Below are 21,870 nucleotides of genomic sequence, written 5' to 3'. Positions count from 1 at the left end.
TATGTGTCCCCGTTATGGGTTGCTGTTGCTGATTTAGCATGTTAGCCCAGAATACCTAGAAACTTGTGATGAGTTGTATTCTCTGAAGGACACTTATCCCTGTAGCTTTTCAGCTGGGTCCCTTCTGATCAGAAGTGTTTAAGATGCATGGAATGAATTATCCCCTGAAAGTGCTTGACTCCCCTAACTGCCTGATGCTCAGCAAGTTGCATCCAGCCCACTTCAATTCTGACACTCAGTGTGGGGCTTTAGACATTGGTCAAGTTATACTGGCTTAATGTGCTAACATCCCACATTTTTCCCTCTTATCTGTGAAAGGCAAAGTCTTACGAAGCTGAGCTGATGTGCAGTGGCTCAAAAACAGAGCAACTCAACTGGGTGCATGAGAATGAGAATACAGCAAGTGTAATTCATAAAATGATTGAAGTGCATCTCCAAGTATTGGTAGTTTGTTAGTTTTGGAAGATAACTAGTCAATATAAGGGCATGGTTTAGTGGAAAATATTGGTGGTGGGTGGATGGCTGGAGGGGATGATCTTGGAGATCCTTTCCAACCTTGGTGATTCCAATGAATATTTATCATAGTTGGCAAATTGTTGAGTGTGAAGTGATTTCATTCATGTGGTAATGTACTGGCACAGGCTGCCCAGGGAGGTCAAGTCACTGTCCCTGGAGGTGTTAAGAAACATGGAGATGTGGCACTGAGGAACACAGCTTAGTGGGCAATGTTGGTGGTAGATGGACAGTTGGACTAGATGACCTTAGAGGTCTTTTTCCTACCTTAATGATACTGTGATTCTATCCTTTGTTGTAGTGATGTGCAAGTAGAAGTTTATGCTTCCAAAGATCTATTCTTGGAAGTATGCTGGCCTGAACTTCACTATTCTGTAGTTTGAAAGCTCTTTGTGAGCTCAAGTAAAATTTCCTCTATCTTTCTGGATGCTTGTCAGCATTTCAATGTAGATTATTACTATATTGAGGGGCAACAAAATAGGTCAAAAAACTCTGAAACATGTTAAGGGGGTTCAAGAGAAAAGAGAGGATTGTGGTACGTTTGAGCACATAGCTAGATTTTTTTTTTGTCAGACTTGATGGCTGTCTCCAATATTAGAAGTGTTTTGGAGAGATGCTCTGTTCGGGGAAGAAAGGTTGGAGCCTTTTGCTGCTTTTATGCTAGTCTGCTTGGACAAACTGCAAAGGACTTCTGAAGGGCTTTATCAGTTCAGGTTAAGAGAATGTATTTAATTATAAAGTGATTTCAAAGATAGGAAGAACTGCAGCAAGATCTCTTTTGCTGCTCTACAAGACTAGTATTATTTGTTTTTAGCCTTGTGACCTGGTATTTGTTCAGTTAGAGTGATAGTCCCCTGGTGTTATAGATGGAAAGGAAGTTGTTTTAATGCTCAATCATGGCCAGAATCTTCTGGGAGGGTGCAAATTCCGCAAAAGCTCATTAAATTATTACCTTCATTCCTGCCTGCGCGCCATAGAACGTTTCCCTCAGCCTTAATGTCACCGTCTGTTCAGGCGTATTATTACAGAGCGGATCACAAGATGTAATGCGCTACTAACGCTGCTGCTGCAGGCTCACAAATATGGAAAGTGCAAGGCTGCATACCTATTATGGTTCTCGTTACTCTGAATGGCTTTGCTGCCAGCTTGGGCTTTCCAGGCAGTGCAGGGCAGGGTCCATTCACATGTCTCTCTCCTCTGGCCCAGCGGTGCATTAAATGCACGAGGACTATTGTTATTAGCTAAGACCACCAAACAGAGAAACCTATTTGCCTGACTCTATTTTCTGCTTAGCACACAAGTACATAAATAGATCTTCCCTTAAGACATCAAAGCTGTTTTGGTCCTATTTGTGGCAGAAGCTAACAACTAATGGAATGAGAACCCATAAATTCAACATCTTGTGTGTCTGCAGCTTTTTTCACCCAAGTGCTTAAGAAAGCTTTACCCTAGACCATGCTCAGTTGTTAAGTGTAATTATCCCTATAGCATAAATGAGGAGACAGCGACACGGGAAACTGAAGTGCTGCTCAAACCAGCAGCATGTGGCCAAGAGCTAAATGTAAGCATTGGCTTGTCTTATCCAAGCTTTCTTAACAGCAAGACCCTGCTGCCTCTGGAGGGTGCCAACATCCTTCAAAGGTTTTGATAAACAGATGAAGTATTTATTTAGAGTATATCATGTGCTGTGACTTATTCTTTCTGAATCAGCAGAGCTTAAAATCTAATATAAACCACTCGCTGCTAATAGAGGGAAGCAAATTGTTCTGCTTATGGCCAGAGGCACAGAGCTTTGGATAATACCAAGCATGCAGATTCCTGAAAAGCCATGGTGTTTGATGGTTCCTCTCAGCACCGTATGAGTATATATGTATATGTCCTACCAGGAAATATGATTTATATGTGTGTATATATATTTATATGTATCTGTGCTTAAGAGAGTGTGTGACACGAGAAAATATATACGCACACACAAACAGTTGGATGTACTCAGATTTCTAAGTGAGTTTGCTGGAGAGTCTGGAGTTGCTATGTCAGGACAAGACCTCCTTGCATGGAGGTGAACACAAATGCTTGAAGTCTGAGGCTGGAAAGGGGCTCCTCATTATTAGGGAGAAGAATTTAGGCAAGAAGAGATCAGGGAGAGGTAGAAGTTGATATAATCTCATGGTTACAGCATTAAGGATGGTGGGTATTCTGCTTGGAGTGCTCTGTTGGCATCTCTGTGGTGCTGCATAAGCTAGTTAAAAGTCCTCATGTCTCAGTTTCATTAAACATACCACAAGGGAAATGTAACCCGAGTTGTAAAGGGTAGGGTCCCCGAAGTCCTTCACAAATAGAAAGTTAGGCTCAAAACAAGCCCAACTGGTCTGCCTAGAAGGAAATGCACAGAAATAGTGTCCCCTGCTTCTGGAATGTACCCATGTTTGGGACTGAATGTTACAGCAGTGCTTTCTCCAGCCTGGCACAGCAGTTCATAACAAGGTAGAGATCAAGGACTGCATAACTTTGAAGCAGGAGTGGAAATGCAGATTTGAGGAGTGTGAATTACCCATGCTGGAACTGGGATATCAGCAGCATGCCAAGCTTTATTCCTTCAATCTGCACCTATGTGTGATGGCCATCCTCTTGTTGCATTTTTGTTCTGTTGTGCTCTCGAGTCTGATTCTGGAGATGCTGCTATACATTTAAGGGCAGCTCCACAAGCGCAGGTTGTCTGCCTGCACCCAGCTGTTACCTACATGTGGGCACCACAGCTACTGTGTTGCTGAACAGTGTGACTTCCCAGTCATGGGAAATACTCAAACCACTGTACTTGGGTGATTTCCTCAGCCCATCTGATGTGGTGTTTCTAACAAGTCTTATGGGAACAGCTGAGGAAAGGGGGTGGTTCAATCTGGAGAAGAGGAGGCTCAGGAGAGACCTTATCACCCTCTACAACTCCATGACAGGAGGCTGTGGCAAGGTGGGGTCAACATCTTCCTGGCAACAGTAATAAGATGAGAAGTAATGGCTTCAAGTAATGCCTGGGATGGTCAGGTTGGATATTAGGAAAAATTTATTCTCAGAAACAGTGGTGATGCACTGGCACAGGCTGCACTGGGATTGGTGGAGTTGCCGTCCCTGGAGATGCTCAAGAACTGTGGAGATGTGGCACTGAGGGATGTCAGTGGGCATGGTGGGGTGGGGAGGGGTTGGACTCCACGATCTTAGTGATCTTTACCAACCTTTACAATTCCAATCTTGTCACTTATGTGGGAACATGCCCATGAGTTTGGCATCACAAGAGGAGTGGTCTTTCTGAATTGCCCTAGGTCATACGATATCTAAGGCTATAGCACATAGCATCAAGGGTGCATTTGAGAGTAGTTTTATTTTCCAAAATTAAGAAACTCAACAACAACAACTAAACCCTAGTAAGTTCCTGCCTTTCTTTCTTCCAATGCAGTTCTTAGCCTGGTTGGTTTGAGAGGCTGAAAATAAACTAGCTGCCCTCTGAAGAGTAAATAGTGCTATCAGACACTGGCTCTGTGGAGAATTAGACCTAGAAAGAGGATAAGTATAGTAGCACATACTCAAAAAGAACCCAATGAATCCCAAAGCCCTATACTGCCAGGGTTAATCTGCTGGGAGCACTTTCTATTAAATATAGAAGTCAGTTTTCCATCTCACAGGTCCGTTATAAATAAATACTCCTTTTTTTAGGAGAACCTGGCATGGCCCCAAATGAACCTGATCAGTCTCTGGTGCAGAGCTGTGGCAGGCAACTGTAAGCCTGTTTCCCATGTTGCAAGAACACTGCAGCTCAAACAAGGGATGTGAGCTTTCCCCTCACTCCTATCTTCCTGCAAGTGATGTGCCAAGCTGCAAGCAGGGCTGCTGAGCTGTGTTGGGCCTGCAGGGACTGCTTCTGTGCAGGAAATTAGCACTGATGGGGGAAGGAAAGAGAAGGATATCGGTGTGTGATGTGTAGGAGAAGAAGTCACCACTGAAATAGAAGTGGAAGTGCTGGAAAAAAGTTGTTGCTGGAGGTTTTCATAGTGAGGAGAATGTCAGATTTGGGCACACACAAACGAATGGTGCTGAGCAAGAGTCTGCAGGTCAGCAGGCTTGTCCCTGTGCTGCACAGGGGAGGAAAGGAGCACATGGTAATTGGTGGGGAGAAGTGAAAACCTGGGATTTGAAGCATCCTGTGGTTTGATGGAGATGGTCTGGATCCAAAAACTGCTTTTTTTGTGTGCCTAATGACAGCAGGAGCAGGATGTTGACATAACACTTTTTTTTTTTTTTTTTTTAAGTTTCAAAACACTATTTAACAAATAATCTATTTGAGGAAGCCTGTAAATTAGATGGAAGGCATCACAGTATTGTTCTATTATTCATACACTAGTAATATGCCTTCCTTATTACCCAACTCACAGATTCTGCTCTTAAGCAGTAATCCATAACAATACAGCAATAGTGATGTGTTGCTCTCTGGGTGACCAAGGGCTGGCTGAGCAAAGACTGCAGTATTTGAGGGTGCTGTCAGGGTGACCATCCCTGCCTGGAGAAGTACAAACTGATCAGAGAAGAGGAAATGGTTTTAACTAATGGAGGAGAGATTTAGATTAGGTATCAAGGGGAAATTTTTCACTGGGGGAGGTGAGGTGCTGGCATGTTGCCAGAGAGGCTGTGGATGCTCCATCTCTGGAGATGTTGAAGGCCAGGTTGGATGGGGTCATGAGCAGCCTAACCTGGTGGTTGGCAACCAGCTCACAGCAGGGGGAGTAGCACTAAATCATCTTTAAGGTTCCTTCCAACCAAAGTCATTCTATGATTCTTCTATTAAGTCCGTCCCCAAATCCATGGAACTGGATTGAGTTTGGTGCCTCTCAAGGCTTCCTAAAGGCCCAAATACTGCCTTATGGGAGTTTTACACTGGGATGTTTGAGGATTAAAATGTGCTTGCGTAATAATTGTGCAGTTTGCATGCATGTTTAGAATGTGGTGAGACATGGTACGCGAAACCATACCTGCCTTCTTAGATAACAATGTTGAAAAGGTGCCCTTGAAAGCCTGTGGCTATAACTGTCCTTTTTAAATGCTGCTTCTTGGTAGCAAATGACTCTGCTTAATCCTCATAATCCCATTCAAGCCCCCTGTTTTCTGCTAAGACTTGTTGACTTGGCCAAGCCTGAGGCCATTTCTCATGGTGCTCTCTGGAACACCTGTCAAGCAGGGGCTGGACTGAGCCCAGCAACTCATTCCAGATGACACCACGCAATCCTTAGCTTCTAATGACTCCTAGCTATTGCTTCTCTGAATACAACTATAATTGGTAACCTCAGAGTGAAAGAGTTTCTTCATCCCTTGACTATTTTCCTCTGCCATTCAGACCCACCAAATCGGTTTGTGTGCATACTCCATTTTATCAAACAATGCTGCTTGGAGGTAAATCAACATTGTTTTTCTCCTATATCCACACAGCATCAAACCAGCCACTATGAAAGAAAATTGACTCTATTCCAGCTGAAACCAGGATAGGAATATTAGCTGCTATTTGCAGCAGCACGTGGCTAAGAAGTCAAATGCAACAGTTCAGAACACGGACTGGAAAAAAGCAAGAATGAAATGGTTGCCTGAGGAAATATCCTACCAAACCAGAGAGAGATTTCAACATGTTCATTTGTGAGTCACTCAAAATCTCTACAGCACAGCTGTGCCCTAAGGAATAGCCATCTAGATTTAATTCCTCTTAAGTAAGAGGCATTTTTCTGCAGGGAAGGGATGTGAGCTTTGTTCCTTTTTCTTGGGAGCAATGATAGGTCTCTAGATGTATTTAACAGTGCCCAACATTCTTTGGGACTGAGTGTTTTGAAGGATGGTTTATTGTAACAGCTACAAATAAAAAAGATTCAGTAAAAGGATTTCTGTCTTACTTTAAAAAAATCATTCCCAGCCAGAACTGAATGGTAGAAACAATGCTTCCATTACCTACTTGTAGAGCTGTTCCATCCTAGCAGGAAGATTTCCTACTGCCATCTCCTTTGTGCACAAGGCACAAGAAATCAGAGATGAGATGTACCAGTCACAGGACTGTCTTGCATCAAGTCACTTTGCATTCTACATGGTCTTGAATGGCTCTGCAGGTTGCCTTGAAGTAGTCACTATGAACCAAGCAAGACTGAGTACTGCCAGCTTTTGCCTTGTGTTCTCATGTACACTATAGGAAACTGATGTGTGCTTAGCACAAATACAGCTGTCTTGTTTCCTGGCATAGGTGCAATTATGCTATGGGTGATCATTCATCATAATATCCTATGTGTTTTCAAGGGTCAGGAAGAATGCTTCCTATTTAATACTTAAAATTGTTAGTTGAACATGGCGCATGTGCTGTCACCATTAATAAATTTGAGTAGCTACCTCTTGGTAGCTAGGAACACCCCAACTTCTCTTTTTTTTCTCCCTCTTACTTTAGCTGTCAGTGGCAGTGAGAAATGGAGCGAGAATGAAAGTGAGAAATCCTGCAGGAGAAGAACAGTAAACCTCCAGGAGAGCAGGAAGAAAGTTGTGTTATCCATCAGCATTTAAGAGCTGATTAAGTATTGTAGGTCAGAATAATGCAGGAGACTCATGAAAGATGCCACACAGCATTTTAGTTAGGAAATCTCATGGGATGATATGCCAGCCTCTAGAGGTCTGGATCACTGGATTGATGGACAAAATCTTCTGCTGTCACAGAAAGGTTTGGTTTTGTCTGGATTCAGTGCTGCTGGCCAGTATTGAGCTCCATTCAGTAGCAGACTAGAAAGATGTTGGTTAATTGGGGTTAGATTGAGGAGAGGCATGTGAGTAAATGGAAGCTTATCTGCCTGCCTAATGGTGAGAGACACAAGAGAAGTGCTAGTTTGAAAGTGAGCTTGGGTAGTCATAAGGATATAAGTACATCACTGAGCTGGAAGTTGAAGGCAGACAAATTCAGCCTCATAAAGAAGTGCACAGTGGCTGATTCTTCTGCTACTGCCTGTTTTAATGTAGGGTGAGTGCTTTTGCAACAAAAATGCTGCCGTTCAACCCAAAGGTGCACTGTGTCCTTTGAATCACATTGGACATTGTTCCCTTCTGGCCTTGCAAGGGATCAGCCAAAAATGAACTGAAAGCACTGGGTTCCAGCCTGGGATCTGAGCTGCATGTGATGTTTGGGTTCAAATATAGTATGCAATGACTGCATTGTAGTTTGTAATTTTTCTTTTGGTTTTGTCTCAGGACGCTATCTGTGAGGGGGGGAAAAAAAAAAGTTTTGCTTCTTCTCTGGCTCAGGCAATTGCCCTCCTCTTAAAGATGAGATGACACGTGATCTATTTCCTCTTTCCAAGCATCTCTTCTGGGGCACGAGGTGCATCTTTCCTGCAGCGTCATGTGGAGCTGCACAGCTAATTCAGCCTGGGGAAACTATTGGGCAACAGAGGGCTTTGGAAAGGATGAATTCAGTGATACGTGTTTCTGGTTCTCATGCTGTACTGCTTGTGACAGCTGAGAAAGCCAAGCAATGTAAACATGCCCAGAGGTGGAAAACATCCCCCTGCTCTCCTTTGCCATTCTGTAGTAGGAGTTCCCATTTAGTGTTATCAGCTTCCACAGTAAGGGCTGTTTGTGAGAACAGCCACGTGTGCAGAGAGCCTGTGTGTATGTCCTTGGAATGAGGCAGCAGGATCCCATCCCTGACTCTCACTGGCATCTTCTGTTGTGTGCAGGCACTGGCACCACAAAATGTCAGGTCTCAAAATGGAAATGGGCCGACATTGTCTAGGACCTATTCCAGGAAATGCCTCTTGGATAGAAGCGCTCTCTTGCTGCTCCTTCGCCATGACCGTGTGAGGAGAAGTATCTAAAATAGGTCATTGTTATGCATGGAGAGAGCCCTGCTCCCCAGGCTCCCTCGGTTTCCAACAAAACAGGCTTTGGAGGTAAGTTAGCTGAAAAGAGGCTGATTCATTAGCAGCAAGGGAAATCGGAGCACTGGAGAGGTGCCCAGCTGCCCAGAGGGATTTTCGTAGTGACATGCTTCTCCAGTCTTAACAGACGAGCTGAGTGATACACACGCAGGCTTGAACTATATCACAATCACATGCTTGCTGGGCTCGTTTCTTATCTCATGTGTTTCTCTGGAGAGTATCAGTTGTTCCAGTCCCTCACAGGGCTTAAAAATTTAAGGGAAAGAGTCACAGAGAGGTATCTTCTACTGTGAGAAAATTCTCTATCTGTTTTCTTTCCCAAATTAGGTCACCTTGTAAGGCAGCTCTGGACAGAGTTTGTCCCTGCGGTTACAGAGGCTGTAAATAACACGTGTGTTACAACATGTTTGACAGGATTTGGTTGCGCCATCCTTAGTCTATCTGGATATCATATCCTCAATTAATAAGCAATTAATTTGATCTGCTGAAAAACCCCAACTGTCACCCTCCTGTCCAGAATGAGATCATTTTCAGCATTTATTCGCTTGCAGAGGGAACGAAGCCAATGCGTTCTGGCTCTGTTGCGGAGAGTAGGCTTGTGCATGGAGATAAACACTCCCCTTTGTTGTATCACCTTAAGCACAAGTAGGGGAATTCAGACTTTTAGGGGCATCTTTTGCCTTTCTGTCGGTGTTTCAGGTGGAGGTGCCAATCAGTGCCAGTGATGAGACCAGACGCGTCCATAAGGTAGGAAATGGGAACCCGCAAATTGCTCTCAGAGAGGCTGAGCAGCTGTTGGACTGTGGAGGTCTCTGGCCCTTCCTGACCTGGGCCATTGACCTACAAGTGAAAAGCGTGAAATCTCCGTGCCAGCAGAGCGGTGAGTTCTCATTCCACGTTCAGTTGCTGCCATCTGATGGCAGATTGGGAGTAAAAGGGCCTCGTGCAATATGAATGTCTTGTCCAGAGAAGGGCAATAGAGCTGTGAGGAATCTGGAACACAAGTCTTATGGGATGGGGCTGAGAGAACTGGGATAGTTTGGTCTGGAGAAGAGGAGGCTCAGAGGAGACCTTATTACCCTCTGCAACTGCTTGAAAGGAGGCTGTGGTGAGGTGGGGGTCAGACTGCTGCTGGGGAACAGTTGATAGGATGGGAGGCAATGGCCTCAAGTTGCTACAGGGGAGGTTCAGATTGGATATTAGGAACAATTTCTTCTCAGAAAGAGTGGTGATACACTCGCACTGCTGCACAGGGAGTGCTGGAGTCACCATCCCTGGAGGTGTTCAAGAGCTCTGGATATGTGGCACTGAGGGATGTGGTCAGTGGGGGTGGGTTGGGCTCTGCCCGTTTCTCTCTGCCCATACACTTCCAAATGATACTTCAAGCCCTAATACCTCACATTGTCTTACAAGAGAGCAAAGTTAGATTTTGAATATTTCTTCCTGCATCCTTGCACTGCAGCTGTCAGGTATCCATGAGCATGGTCATGATGGGTCTGCAGCCCAGGGAGATGTGGAGCAGCTACCAGCAGCTTTAGTGCAGCCCAGTGGTGGCAAGAGCACTTGCACAGCCTCACAGTTACCAGGTACGTGACTGGGGGTTAACTGCAATCTCTGGACAGAATAATGGAAAGAGCTGTAGAATTCCCCTCTGCTTGGCTGAAGGATTTGCTGTCAGAAATTAAGTCCAGGAGCGAGGCGATATGGAAGAGTGGAAGGAAACCTATTTTTTTATTCTTTTTCTTTACAGAGGGAAGGTCTTTGTTTCTCTCCACAATGCTTACAGGAAGGAATGCAATGAATCCCCTTGTGCTTTGGCATTGCTGTTTCTTCCTGCACCTTTATGGGAGAACATAATAGCACACATAAACACAGGTGAGTGGGGAAGGAAATTATTTAAGCATGAAATTGCTCAGCTTTGTGCTGCTGAGCATTTCCCAAACAGCAGTGAGCAGCTGAGCTGTCCTATCTGGAAGCTCAGGGGCTCCCAGGTCACGGAGGCTCTGTTTGCAATCAAGGTCCAGCAGCCGTTCCCTTGCGTCAAAGGCGGGGACATATCTAAACAGTGCTGCTGGGCTTCGGGGAAAGCGTGATGTTCTTAGAGATATACCCAGGTGGTACACTGGGAACTGGGGACAGGACGTGGTTGTGTCTCCTCTTGTGCCTGGGACAGGGGCTGACACCGTGCTGGGAGCTCCTGTGGTTGGACTCGGGTGGGAGATCCCTCATGGCATCCCATCACCAGCATGCCCATGTCTGTCACTTCCCAGGAGGCATCCTGCTTGCTCTGTAGATATTTTTCTTGAAGCTCAGTGGTAAAGTGATAGCAGAATACATCTTACAGTTCTAAAAATGGCTTGGCAATCTTGTGGAGTTTAAATCCGTGTCCCTTCCTCTCTTATTTCCCATTGGAAAACGCTGTCTTCTGACCACTCTCAAGGCTGCAAAAGGAAGACGCAAAATTATACCAAGTGAGCTGAAATTTAAGCCTCGTGGTTACAGCAGTGCCGTTTGCCCTGTGATGCACCCAGCAGCTGTGGGGTTTCGTTACTGTCACTTACAAAAGCATTCAGCCCCCATTGGTGTGTCCTGATTGAGCCACGGGCCCGGGGCACCGCTTTGTCATTCGGAGCTCTTTAGAGCAGTTTGGCATCCAATGGACTTCAGCAGGATATAGTGTTGCTGTGATACTGAGGTATGATTTAATATCCTCAATTGTTCTGGAAATACGAGCTGCATGATTCACGAGACATGCATGAGTACGGTTCCTTCAGCGCTTAATGGGATTTATGTGCTTGAGTGTGATGGATGCTGCCATCACAGTGCTGACATTGATTTGGTATGGGAGGGGGGTGAAACCAATTCAGCGGGCGTTTTGCTGTTGATTGCACGGGAGGAAGGCTTTTGCACAGGGAACTTGAAACGAGCCCTTAAATGCCAGAACAAGGGTGGAAAAAAGATGGAAAATAAATACCGTTTGTTCTCAACTTGCTGTTTCACCTTTCCTGCTGCCATCAGCCACGGGGCCAGGGGGCAGCAGGACCCTTCCTGGATCCCCGGGCTTTTCCCTGCAGGGCTCGTTTCTCGAGCGTGTCTGCGAGCTCTTCAGATACAGTCCCAACCCTGCGCCTGCCGGGAACGGGAAGGGCCGTGACAATGCCGATGACGGAGCGCTCGCAGCCGCTGCCCGCCCGCACGCCGCGCCCCCGGTGCGTGCCCAGCTCTGGGGCCGGCCCGGCGGCTGCCACTCACCGCTCCGCACCGCCCATGCCGTCGAGCCGTCGGGGGCCGGGCTCGAACCCGCGGCCCCGCGCAGGGCGGGCTCCGAGCCGCGCCCCGGCTGTGGCGGGCGGTCCTTCTGCGCCCGCGGGCAGAGCCCGGGGAGGGCTCCGAGCCGGTAAGCGCCGCAGGGTTGAGGGGGAGGACGCGGGGCGGATTCCGTCCTGGAGATGGGGATTAAGGTTGTCCATCGTCCTCCCCCCCCACCCCCCTCCTTCTCCTCCGCCCAGCTGTGTCTGGGGCCTCCCCAGATGTTGAGCAGGAAGGGGATGGATTGCAGTGGGGAAGAGCTGAGGTTGGGCATCGGGCGCGTCCTGCGAATGGGAGCAGCGGAGAGCAGCAGGCAGCCCTTAGCCTGGGCGGGTGATGGGAGAAGTGATGGGGAAAGATGTGGAGCAGGCAAGGGTAGCTGAGTTATAGCAAGAAATGAGGTATAAGGGTAGGAAAAGGGAGGCTGAAAATGATTTGGCAAGTTTATATTTTTTTAGAGGATGCTGTGGAGTCTGGGCGGGTTGTGTGTAGGTAGGTGAGTCTCATAGTACAGGCATGTATGTAAGAAAAAAAACGGTGCAAGAGGGAACAAAAGTATTCAGATTGGACAGAAGATAGAAGAATTAGCCTGATAGGACAAGGGAAACTTGTTTCAAACTAAAAGGAGGGAGGTTTAGATTGGGTATGAAAGTTTTTTGCAATATGGGCAGTGAGGCACTGGCACAGGCTGCCCAGAGAGGTGGTTGGGTGTTCCATCTCTGCAGACAGCCGAGGTCAGGCTGGATGGGCTCTGAGCACGTGATGGAGCTGTGAGTGTCCCTGTTCATTGCAGGGGAGCTGGACTAGCTTTTACGGGTCCCTTCCAGCTCAAACAATTCCGTAATTCTAACCTATTATTGAGGAGTGATTGGCAGGTAGCTGTGTTACACTGTGTGGATTATACCCTTTTCTGTACTGCGGGATGATCAGGATGTGATGTTCTCCAACATTATTGCTAGAAATCAGACTTGGGTTCTGTTGAGCCCCTTGGTCCTCATCATCCCCAGCATGAGATCTGGTGGGCCCAGAACACCCGCAGCACCCTTCACAGCCTTATGGGTATTCCCGGCATGGGAGGCAGGATGCCCAACGCTCTCTGGTGTGAGCACAGGCCTGGGAAGAGAGATGTGGTTATAGGAGGAGAGATTGGAGAGGAATGAAATAGTGACAGGACAAGGGGAAATGGTTTAGGTTAGATGTTGGGGAAAATTTTTCACTCAGAGGATGATGAAGTACTGGAAGATGTTGCCCAGAGAAGCTGTGGAAGCACCATCCCTGGAGGTATTCAAGGCCAGGCTGGATGGGGCCTTGGGTAGCCTAATCCCCCAGGTGGGAACCAGTCCACGGCAGGGGGTTGAAACAAGATGGTCTTTGAGGTCCTTTTCTAGGTTTGGTTTGAAGGTAAAAATAAGTGCTAGCATCTGAGTCATTGAGCATCTAGGGTGTTGGGAGTAGGTGTGATTTGCCTTGAAGCTAGTGGACTGGGTAAAATACCGGGGGTTTCCAGTGCCTGATTCATCCTGTTCCTTCTTTCATCATCTCATGGGTTCTGACTTTGTTTTCCAGAAAAATTCCTTGATTCGAGAAAGGCACCATGAAAGGTGAGGAAGCTCGACAGAGGAAAAAAGAGGGCAGAACCAGGAATGGAGAGCGCCCCAGGCACAAAGCAAAGGGCAAGGGTAAACACAGAGAGAGCCGGCTTGGCAGCCAGGAAGCAGAGGATGTCTCTCTGCCTGCCCAGCAGAAGCTGTTGGCTGAGGAGAAAGCGTCCATGGCAAAATCACGGGAAGAGTCAGCCGGGGCAATCTGCCTGCAGGTGCTGCTGCCTTACCTCCTGGCTGGGCTTGGCATGGTCCTGGCAGGCATGGTGTTGGATTATGTTCAGGTAAGGGATGGAAGCTGATTTGGTGCACCTGGCATGGGGCAGGTAGGGGATTTGCTCTGGAGATAGTAAGTGAAGACTGTGTGACTGTTAGGAGCAGACCTTGCCTCCCATGGCAAAGCAGTGCAGAGCTTTATAACAGCAATGAACACTGGATTATAGACAATTTACAACTGCAGCTAATACCTAGATTATAAATTGTCTTTGTGCTGTAGGTGATTCTGAGTGCTGCATGCCTTTTGCTAACACGTGTTATCTAACCAGTGAGCTGCTGGGTCAGACTGCCCTGAGCTATGAAACGCAGTGATACTGAAACTGCTGTGCTTGTACTGACAACTTTCACAAATCTGGAGCAGTGCTCTTTTGCTATTAGCCCAGGGCTGATCTCCCTAAGCTAGAAAAGTTGTAGAGGCTTAAGGATGGTGACACAGTGCCCTCAACTGACCTTAACGTGTGCTCAATAGCCTGCAGACTTCGACTCCAGAGAACACCAGGGCAAGTTGAGAACCAAGCGGAGACCTTTGGTCTCCTTAAACAAAGTAGGCATGGTGGTGATGGGTTAATGTTTGGACTAGATGATCTTAGTAAGTCTTTTCCAACCTTAGTGATTGTACGACTATCAGTCTATGACTGTTCTGAGAATTTTGAGCCTCGAGCAGCTGTTTGTCTTGCGCAGGTCTGTGACTTTCGTTTTTACTTTCCAGAGTGGTTGGACTCGCTCATTCCTTGTGGATTTTTGACATTAAATACACGTTCCCTCCCATTGTGAGACTGCAGTGAGAAACTGGAGATGGATTTATGTTTTCTTCCTTTAGAGTGATTTTGTTGTTTTTTTTTTTCCTTAGGAAGAGCTGCACCACTAATTTAAACAGAATGTGAAACAAACCTCTTATTCCTCTGAAACCGCAGAAATCTGGTTTCTGGTTTATGCAAATAAAGAGCTCACAAGGAAGCTTCGTATCAGTTCTTAGAGCTTGGGAAATCAAACCATGCAACATCACATTAGAAAAATAGGCCTTTGGCAGTTAGCACAGTGACTTTCCATGGATAAGTACGGACTTGGATGTGTCTCATCAGGGAATCAAAGCCTTTTCTGTGCCTTTTTTTTTTTTTCTTCTCCACCACCACCACAGCATATGGAGACATGGGACAGGATGAGGTCCCCACCAATGAGACTGTTTCTGCTTTGGCTGCTCTGAAGCAATGCTCCTGTTGGCTGGTTCCTCAAGGTAGGGCCGGTGAGGTATTTGTGTGCAGAGAAAGGCAGCAGAGCACATCCCCAGGGTTTGCTATGAAGTGTGGTACAGCCACAAGGAGCACTTTTTCCCCAGCTGGTTGTAATCTCTTCCCAGCTGCTTTGCAGCACACTTCTCAGGCACTGCGCATCTCTTTGCGGGCAAATACATCGCATCTCCTTGCCAGGAAAATGTGATACATCTCCTTCCTGGCAATAATGGCATGGGACTTTAGCAGAGGTTCCTTAAAAGCATAGTGAAATGATGCAGTGTACAGGCACAGGTCACCTGAACCAATTACCTGTCTGTGTGCTGATTCATCGGTCGAAGGCTTTTTATGGTGCTTGCTTAGAAACAGAGAGCCGAAGCGTGATAAACTCATAAACCCTGCCATATTGAAGCTTTGGAACAGGTTGTGGTTTTTAATGTCGTTTGAGTCATTTGGTCTCATTGATATTTCCTTTGAATTAGCGTTGCTGCCTGTCAGCCAATCCAGTTGGCACATATGGTGACATAAGTTATGTGTGTTATCAGACCTTTGTAAAGCCGTGGCTGCTGCCCAGAGTTTGTTCTTTATTCTTCACTTCCTCAAAGTCTCCAGTTTCTAACCAGATCTGAGCTTTCTTGCCTTTGCTTCCAAGTTCCTGGCTGGCATAAAGGGATCAGGTCACATGTGGTTGCTACCGGACTTTTATTAACCTCCCTCTTCCAGCTATTGTGGACTTTTTTCAGTTAGATTAGCTGAAGTATACTCCCTGTGTTAGCTTTCAGCTCACCAGACTATGGTTAGGTGGAAGAGGTGCACACACTTGCCAAGCTAGCGAGGTGTGGGGAAGTCTTCTGGGGCTGTCTCAAAATCCTACCAGTTTCCATTTGTGGCTTCTGTTTCCCACCCTGCTGTGCAGAGATGTGCTGTGCCATCCCAGCCCATAGGCTTGGTGCATTGGTTTGTCGTGACAAACCAGAAGAAACATGCCATCCCAGTGGCTGAGGGTATCCTTAGTTCCCTGTTTATCTACAAGGCAGGAGTATGCTTTGCTCTGTCCAACCCTGCTAATGCACTTAGCTCTGGGGACCCAGGCATGGGGCAGAGTCCATGACTCATTGATCTTTTACATCTCTTTGCAGAGCATCAGGGAAGGGGATAATTAACACAAAATGTGTCAGTAAGGTGGTGCAATTTAAACATTGAATTTGAACTGGCCTGAGAAACTTGATCATGAACATATGCTTTCACTTATTTGCTTTCAGTAGGGCATGGCTGGGTTTGAACCCACACTTGAATAGTGAAAAAGCTCAGTTGCCATTCTGTTAAACTCATCTGTACCCTTACATTCTAAGTTTTTTGACTTTGTGATCCAGTTAGTTTGCCCAAATTAATTATTAGAAAGGAGCACCAACAGTGCACCCTGACTTCTTCCCCTCATGCTTGACTTTGAGTTGCAGCATTCGCTTCAGTTGTCACTGAGCAGGATACAAATTCCTTAGCCATACGTGGCCGTGGTGCAGCTCTGGTGCTTGGGCTTTCCAGCTGTATGACCACAGAGGCTATGGGATGAGACCCCCTCACTCAATGACAATATCTTCCTGGGAGCATGCAGAACAGGGGTGTTGTGCTGTAGGAAGGGAAGAGAGACCTGCTCACAGCATGCCCCGGAAACGCGCGCCCTTTCTCTGCCTTGCCTGTGGAGCAGTGAGATTACAGAGCTACCTTAAATAAGCTCTAGCTATGACTCTTATCTTGGCCTTTGCAAACTAGCAGAAAGTTGAAGTGATGACAGCAGATAAGGGTGTTCGCTTTTGAAGCTTATTGGCTGGTTCTCTGGATTTTTTTTTTTCTCCCTTGAAAGCCAGTCATTCAGAGGTACAGCTGGCACAGCACGATCGTTTCATCCTGCTGAGAGGCAGAGGGGACGAGGGGGGACAGGGTCTGGAAAGGCAGATCCCCTCTCCAGTCTGCTCAGCTGTGCCACTCGCCTGCGGATGGGACCTGCATGATGTTGTCAGCCCAGGAGAAGTGTGGACTGGTGTTTTCCTTGACCTTCCTTCACCTTGGCGGAGAGCAAAGCGGATCTGGTTGTTAACTCCCCACCTTTTCGGCACTGGGACAGTGAGAAAAGTTCAGCGTCGCTTGTGGTGGGAGTGAGGGAAGCAGGGACGGTTTGCAGTGGGTTTGTATATTAAGCTGTCGTATCAAAGGCGAGCCGTAGGCTGACAAGAAATGTAACCTGAGGAGAAAGGACACTGGTGCGTTTGAGCACACTGAAGGATTCTTGCATGACCTGTCACTCTTTCAGTGCTGTAGACTGAGCAGGTCTTACTGGTTTTTTACCGAGGTGGTGGGAGCTGAATGGGGTGTGGGCTCATTTCTATTCGTCCACAGACATCTCTACGATCTTCTTTTATCTTTTTTAATTCCCCCCTGGATATAACTTGGAGAAATAGTGGCCATCGAGTTTGCTGCCACCTGGGCTCAGCCCAGCTGAACCAATTTTGGAGGATACCTTCGCTGCAACCCCCGGGACGTGCTCCTAGGAGGAGGAGAAGATAAAACGGTTTGGCATTGTTGTTGGAGCTTGAGGAAAAACATTGCTTTTGACTCCAGAGCGAATGACCAGGAAGATCCATGTGATGTCTTGATCTCCCCCATTTGCCCTGCTGAGCATGGGGTAGCAGTGGCTGACCATGGTGGTCACCCAGTTAGAACTGGAGCTGTGCTTTCATGGCCAGAAACTGAGAGGTTTCACCTGCAAGCTAACCAGGTCAGCCAGTGGATTTCTCCCAGAGACGTCGTTCTCCATTGCCTCCCAGATTTTCGTGCCCTTCCTTCTGGCTGGCTTGGGCATGGTAGCTGCTGGGCTCTTGATGGATGTTGTCCAAGTAGGTACATGTGGTTAGGCAGCTTCAATAGAGAGGGGTGGGTAACCTTGAGTATTTGTGCTGGTTTGTTTTTAATGTGTATGGTCTTGGCAGCCAGTCAGCCCAGTAGGCTTGTTCTGTGCTAGAGGGATGCTGTCTGGGCTTCTACTAGGTCAGTCCATGGGCAACTTGTGAAGTGGGACAGTAGCATTCAGCTGGTCTGCTTTTAGGCTGGGTGCTCACTGACTGTGCCCAGCTAAACCCTACAGTGATGGCTGATCAGCCTGTAGCCAATGTCCCTGTTGGGTGATATCCTTTCCTGCAAAAGTGGTTGATATGAAGATCTAAGTCAGGGGTTGTTATTAACTACCTCACTTGTGGGCAAGTTTATGCTTCCAGTTCTTCGCAAATGTAATGTGATCTTTGGTCTAGGAGGTATTTAGATACTAGGATGACAGGCATGCCGGCGTGAAGAGATAAGCGTTGCCTGCAAACAGTGCTTCTTGGCCACGTTGTGAGATGGGTGTAAATTTGGGGCCGCTTACATTGACTTCCAAGGAGTTGTGCTGAACTTACATTGCTGTGCCCACAACCAGAATCCATCTCATCCATCTTTGTACCAGTGGCACAAATAGAAATGCAAAATCTGATCTACTTTAGGCATCTAATGCCAGCGGATTTACAAATCAAAAGGCTGGCAGAGCTTCCCAAGGATATATCCTGCAGTCTGAGTTCACTGGAGTACATTGGATTCTCTGGCATTAGTACCACAGCAGGAGCTAAATATGGACGTGGGGGTGTTTGGAAAGACAATACCTTGATGTTCTTTCTTGCACTGGAAGAAATGAAGTTGAATAAAGGAGAATATGAGGAATATCAAAGAAGGGTTAACTGGAGTGGCACAGCTGTTGCTATGCTGTGTTTGTCATCTCCACCTTGTTGTGCAGCGCTTAGGCACAGACCTGTCTTGCAGCATTACAGAAGTTCTCCAACTTCCCAACATGTTAATTGTTAGCAGTTATCTTTGGCCAGGTATCTCAGGGAAGGATAAAGATGTAGTACAAAGCTGCTCCATACCCTTGGCAGGTGAATAGGTCTTTGTTAAAAGAAATCCAATGCCCTTGTTGAGAAGTGTGCTCTGTTAAAGTTGTGACTGTATTCAAACTGATGGAAAACATAAGCCTTGTATTCCTACATTATACATCTTTTAAAATACCAGACAGCAATCTGCTTTGTGTATTTGCTTGCTAGACCCTTAGAAATGGGGTCATGCAGGAGGCACGATAATAGTAAGTGTATTTTTTTGGTGAAGGTGTTTCCAATTAAATAGAAGCCATCGGTCGATGGATTCAGCTCCCAGAGGAGGGAGCTAGTGCTCTAAGAGTCACAGCATCGCTCTGCAGATGGCAGTGAGTGCAGGAGTTTGTGATCTGCCTATTTTCCAGGGGATGATCTGATGGAGGGATGCTTTGCACTGTGTGCATTCACTGCAAAATATTCTTAGAAAACACCTTGTCTGTGAGCAAGCTCAAAGATGGTATCTCGTGCATACATGTGAGTTTGGTGCTGCCCTTGTTTTGTTACTGAGAGATAACGGTGGATCTATGCTGGGAGTCAGACTAGCTCCATTTGCAAACTAATGTTATAAGCAGTAGAGCCAAGTGGAAAACACTATCCGTGTCAAATCTTGCAGGAATTAAGCAATTTCTGTCAAATCAAGAGACACCAAAGCTTGGATCTGGGTCTCCCACACCATAACAAAACGGTGCCGAAAGCAATGGCCATTTGCTGTTTTCTCAGATGAGGAGTCTGGTTGAAGTTGGACAACCAGATTTCAAACCAGACAATCCAGGAGAAAGTTTCTATTTCATTCTCCCCTTTCACTGCCGTGGGACACGTCCAAGCTGAAGTCACAGGCATAAGACATCCCTATTCCCTGTTGATTAAAGCCCTCGCTTGTATTTTACAATCCAGGATTTTTTGCTGTTTTGTTTGCTTGTTCAGGGCAATGGCAAACCTATGAGCTTTTGTTGCTGCTGCTGTGAGAGGATGGGTGCCCCAGGAAAGGTAACAGCATAGCTGGGGCTGAGGGCAGCACAGGGACAGACCACTAGGATTACACTGTGCCACATCACTGCTCCTCCTGTCAGCCCTGCACAGGGATGGCATGTGGACCTGCTGCTCATCCTGCATTTCTGCAGTCTCTAACACAATGCAGTCCTGGCTACTGTGGTATAAATCATCATGAATCTGTCCTCAGGCACGTAGTGAGTCACTAATGAGACTAAAATGGAAACAATTAAACCAGCTTTTTTTTTTTTGTAATTAGTACAGTTATGCTTTTTTTTTATTAGTTGTTCAAAGCCTTTTAGTGTAACTATATGTGAGGTAGCATCCCAAAAAATCATACCTCAGATGCTAAGCCTTCTGTTGCGATGACTTGAGACAAGGAAAATTCATCATTAACACAAAGACTGGAGCTTACATTAATACAATGAAGTCGTGTTGCCTGAAAGTGACCCGTGCATAAAATACAAAGAGTTGAGTTTGTGTCTTTCTTACTTATGTATCTTTTTATGTGCAAAGTATACAACAGATGTCCACATGTTTGTGTATTTTAAGTGATTGGGCTTCTCTGCATTGTGGCTGTGAGCTGTTTGCTCTCCTTTCTTTCAAAAATGTCAAAAATGTGTTTAGATCTTTCTTTATTCCTGATGAGAGAGATAGGGGTGAGGGGAATTTGTGTCTTTAAGAGATGTCCACCCTTTCTCTCAGGTATTTAAGTACCATGTTAACAAATTCAAACCAAAGTGTCAGGTAAAGTATCTCTTGTTGTGTTGTCTGTTATTTACTTTTCACATTTTGAAATGCTACTTTCCAGGTCACCACTGCCAGGAAATGTGTATCTGTAACAATGTTCCCCTCTTATCTGCACCCCTGAGGGCTGTCTTGCACCACATGTTTGGGGCTGGCTCAGCCCCTCTTTCATTCCTATTGACTCGAAGGATGTTGTTAAGTGTTCCCAGCAGGCAGCCACACCATTGCTTCCCACAGCTTCCCCTGGCACAGTCCAAGCAAAACACTGCATGTCCTTATGCCCTGAGTACATTTCCCAACAGCCTGATGGGGGGAATGTGTTGACATCTGTTGGGTCTGTCCCATCTCCAGGGGTGGGAAGGGATGTGAAAAAGGTGAGCTGAGATCTGTTGTTGGCATTATTTGTCCTTTGGCATCAGAATTCAGTATCTTTGTATGAAACCAGCCAGTGACAAATCCAGAATAATGAATGGATGAAAGGATGTGATCTTTTGCATAATGTGTAGCTAAGCCACAGGATGACATAGGGGCTGGAGGGGTGGGATTAGATGAGTACCAGAAAGAGAAATCATAGAATTGAGGTTGGAAAGACCAAGATCATTGAGTGCAACCATCAGCCCTTCACCACCATGCCACTTGATCACAACACTCAATGCAGCAATCCTTCTAGTGCTTCTGATGGCACAGAAGCCCCCCCAGCTCAGGATGCTACAGCAGATCAGATGTTTTGTATGTCTGAATTTGACCGCTGTTGGAGATAAGGATAGGTCAGGTGGGTGTTCAGTCTAAATCAATGCAGCTGCCCTTTTTCTCTTGTATTTCTGTCTTAGATGTTGGGCTGGTTGGTTTTGCTTCATACTGAGCAGCTCTGTTCTGCAGTCCCATCCCAATGTGACCTTTGGCAACAGTGTGACTTTGCAGCGTTCTTGAATGCACAGGGAGTAAATGAACTCTACTGAAAGGCACTGCATGGTAGATGTGCTAGAGAAGATGTATGTTAATCAGAAGAATTTCTTAAGGTTTCCGATCATCTCTGGTGTTGCAGCTGATTCAGGAGTTTGTATAGTTCAGCTTCAGAGAAAGAATGATTATCCAATGGTTTGGGATTACAGGATATCTTAATTCAAAATCCTTTTTCCAGCTATGCTGAGAGTGTGCGTGTAACAGGAAGATTTAGGAACTGCCAGTGGAGAAGAGATGCAAAAAAGACTTTCACTCCCACCAGCGGCCTTAGATGCTTAGTGAGAGATTTGGTAAGGAAAGGCAGACGTGGCTTCTTGCCGTTAGATCATTTCCAGGTCTGTGTTTGTTCTCATGA

At 46.3% G+C, this 21,870-nt stretch overlaps 1 protein-coding gene across 6 annotated transcripts in view; it reads left to right on the top strand.

Annotated features, from left to right (window-relative positions):
* The window catches only part of SLC41A3 (solute carrier family 41 member 3), a 45,996-nt gene that overhangs the window by 11,287 nt on the left and 12,839 nt on the right, over positions 1 to 21,870 (top strand). The window contains exons 2-6 of one of the 6 annotated variants that reach the window (XM_048957575.1): positions 8,250 to 8,462; positions 9,150 to 9,330; positions 9,913 to 10,036; positions 10,201 to 10,325; positions 13,326 to 13,644. In XM_048957575.1, coding sequence (XP_048813532.1) covers positions 13,354 to 13,644 — 291 coding nt within the window. In that variant the 5' untranslated portion in view covers positions 8,250 to 8,462; positions 9,150 to 9,330; positions 9,913 to 10,036; positions 10,201 to 10,325; positions 13,326 to 13,353. The other 5 variants (XM_048957576.1, XM_048957579.1, XM_048957574.1 and 2 more) reach the window with 5 other exon arrangements.

The sequence above is a fragment of the Lagopus muta genome, chromosome 11, assembly GCF_023343835.1.
Source record: "Lagopus muta isolate bLagMut1 chromosome 11, bLagMut1 primary, whole genome shotgun sequence".
NCBI lineage: Eukaryota > Metazoa > Chordata > Aves > Galliformes > Phasianidae > Lagopus > Lagopus muta.
Note: the sequence above shows the minus strand (reverse complement) of the source record. Positions and strands in the feature narration are given on the sequence as shown.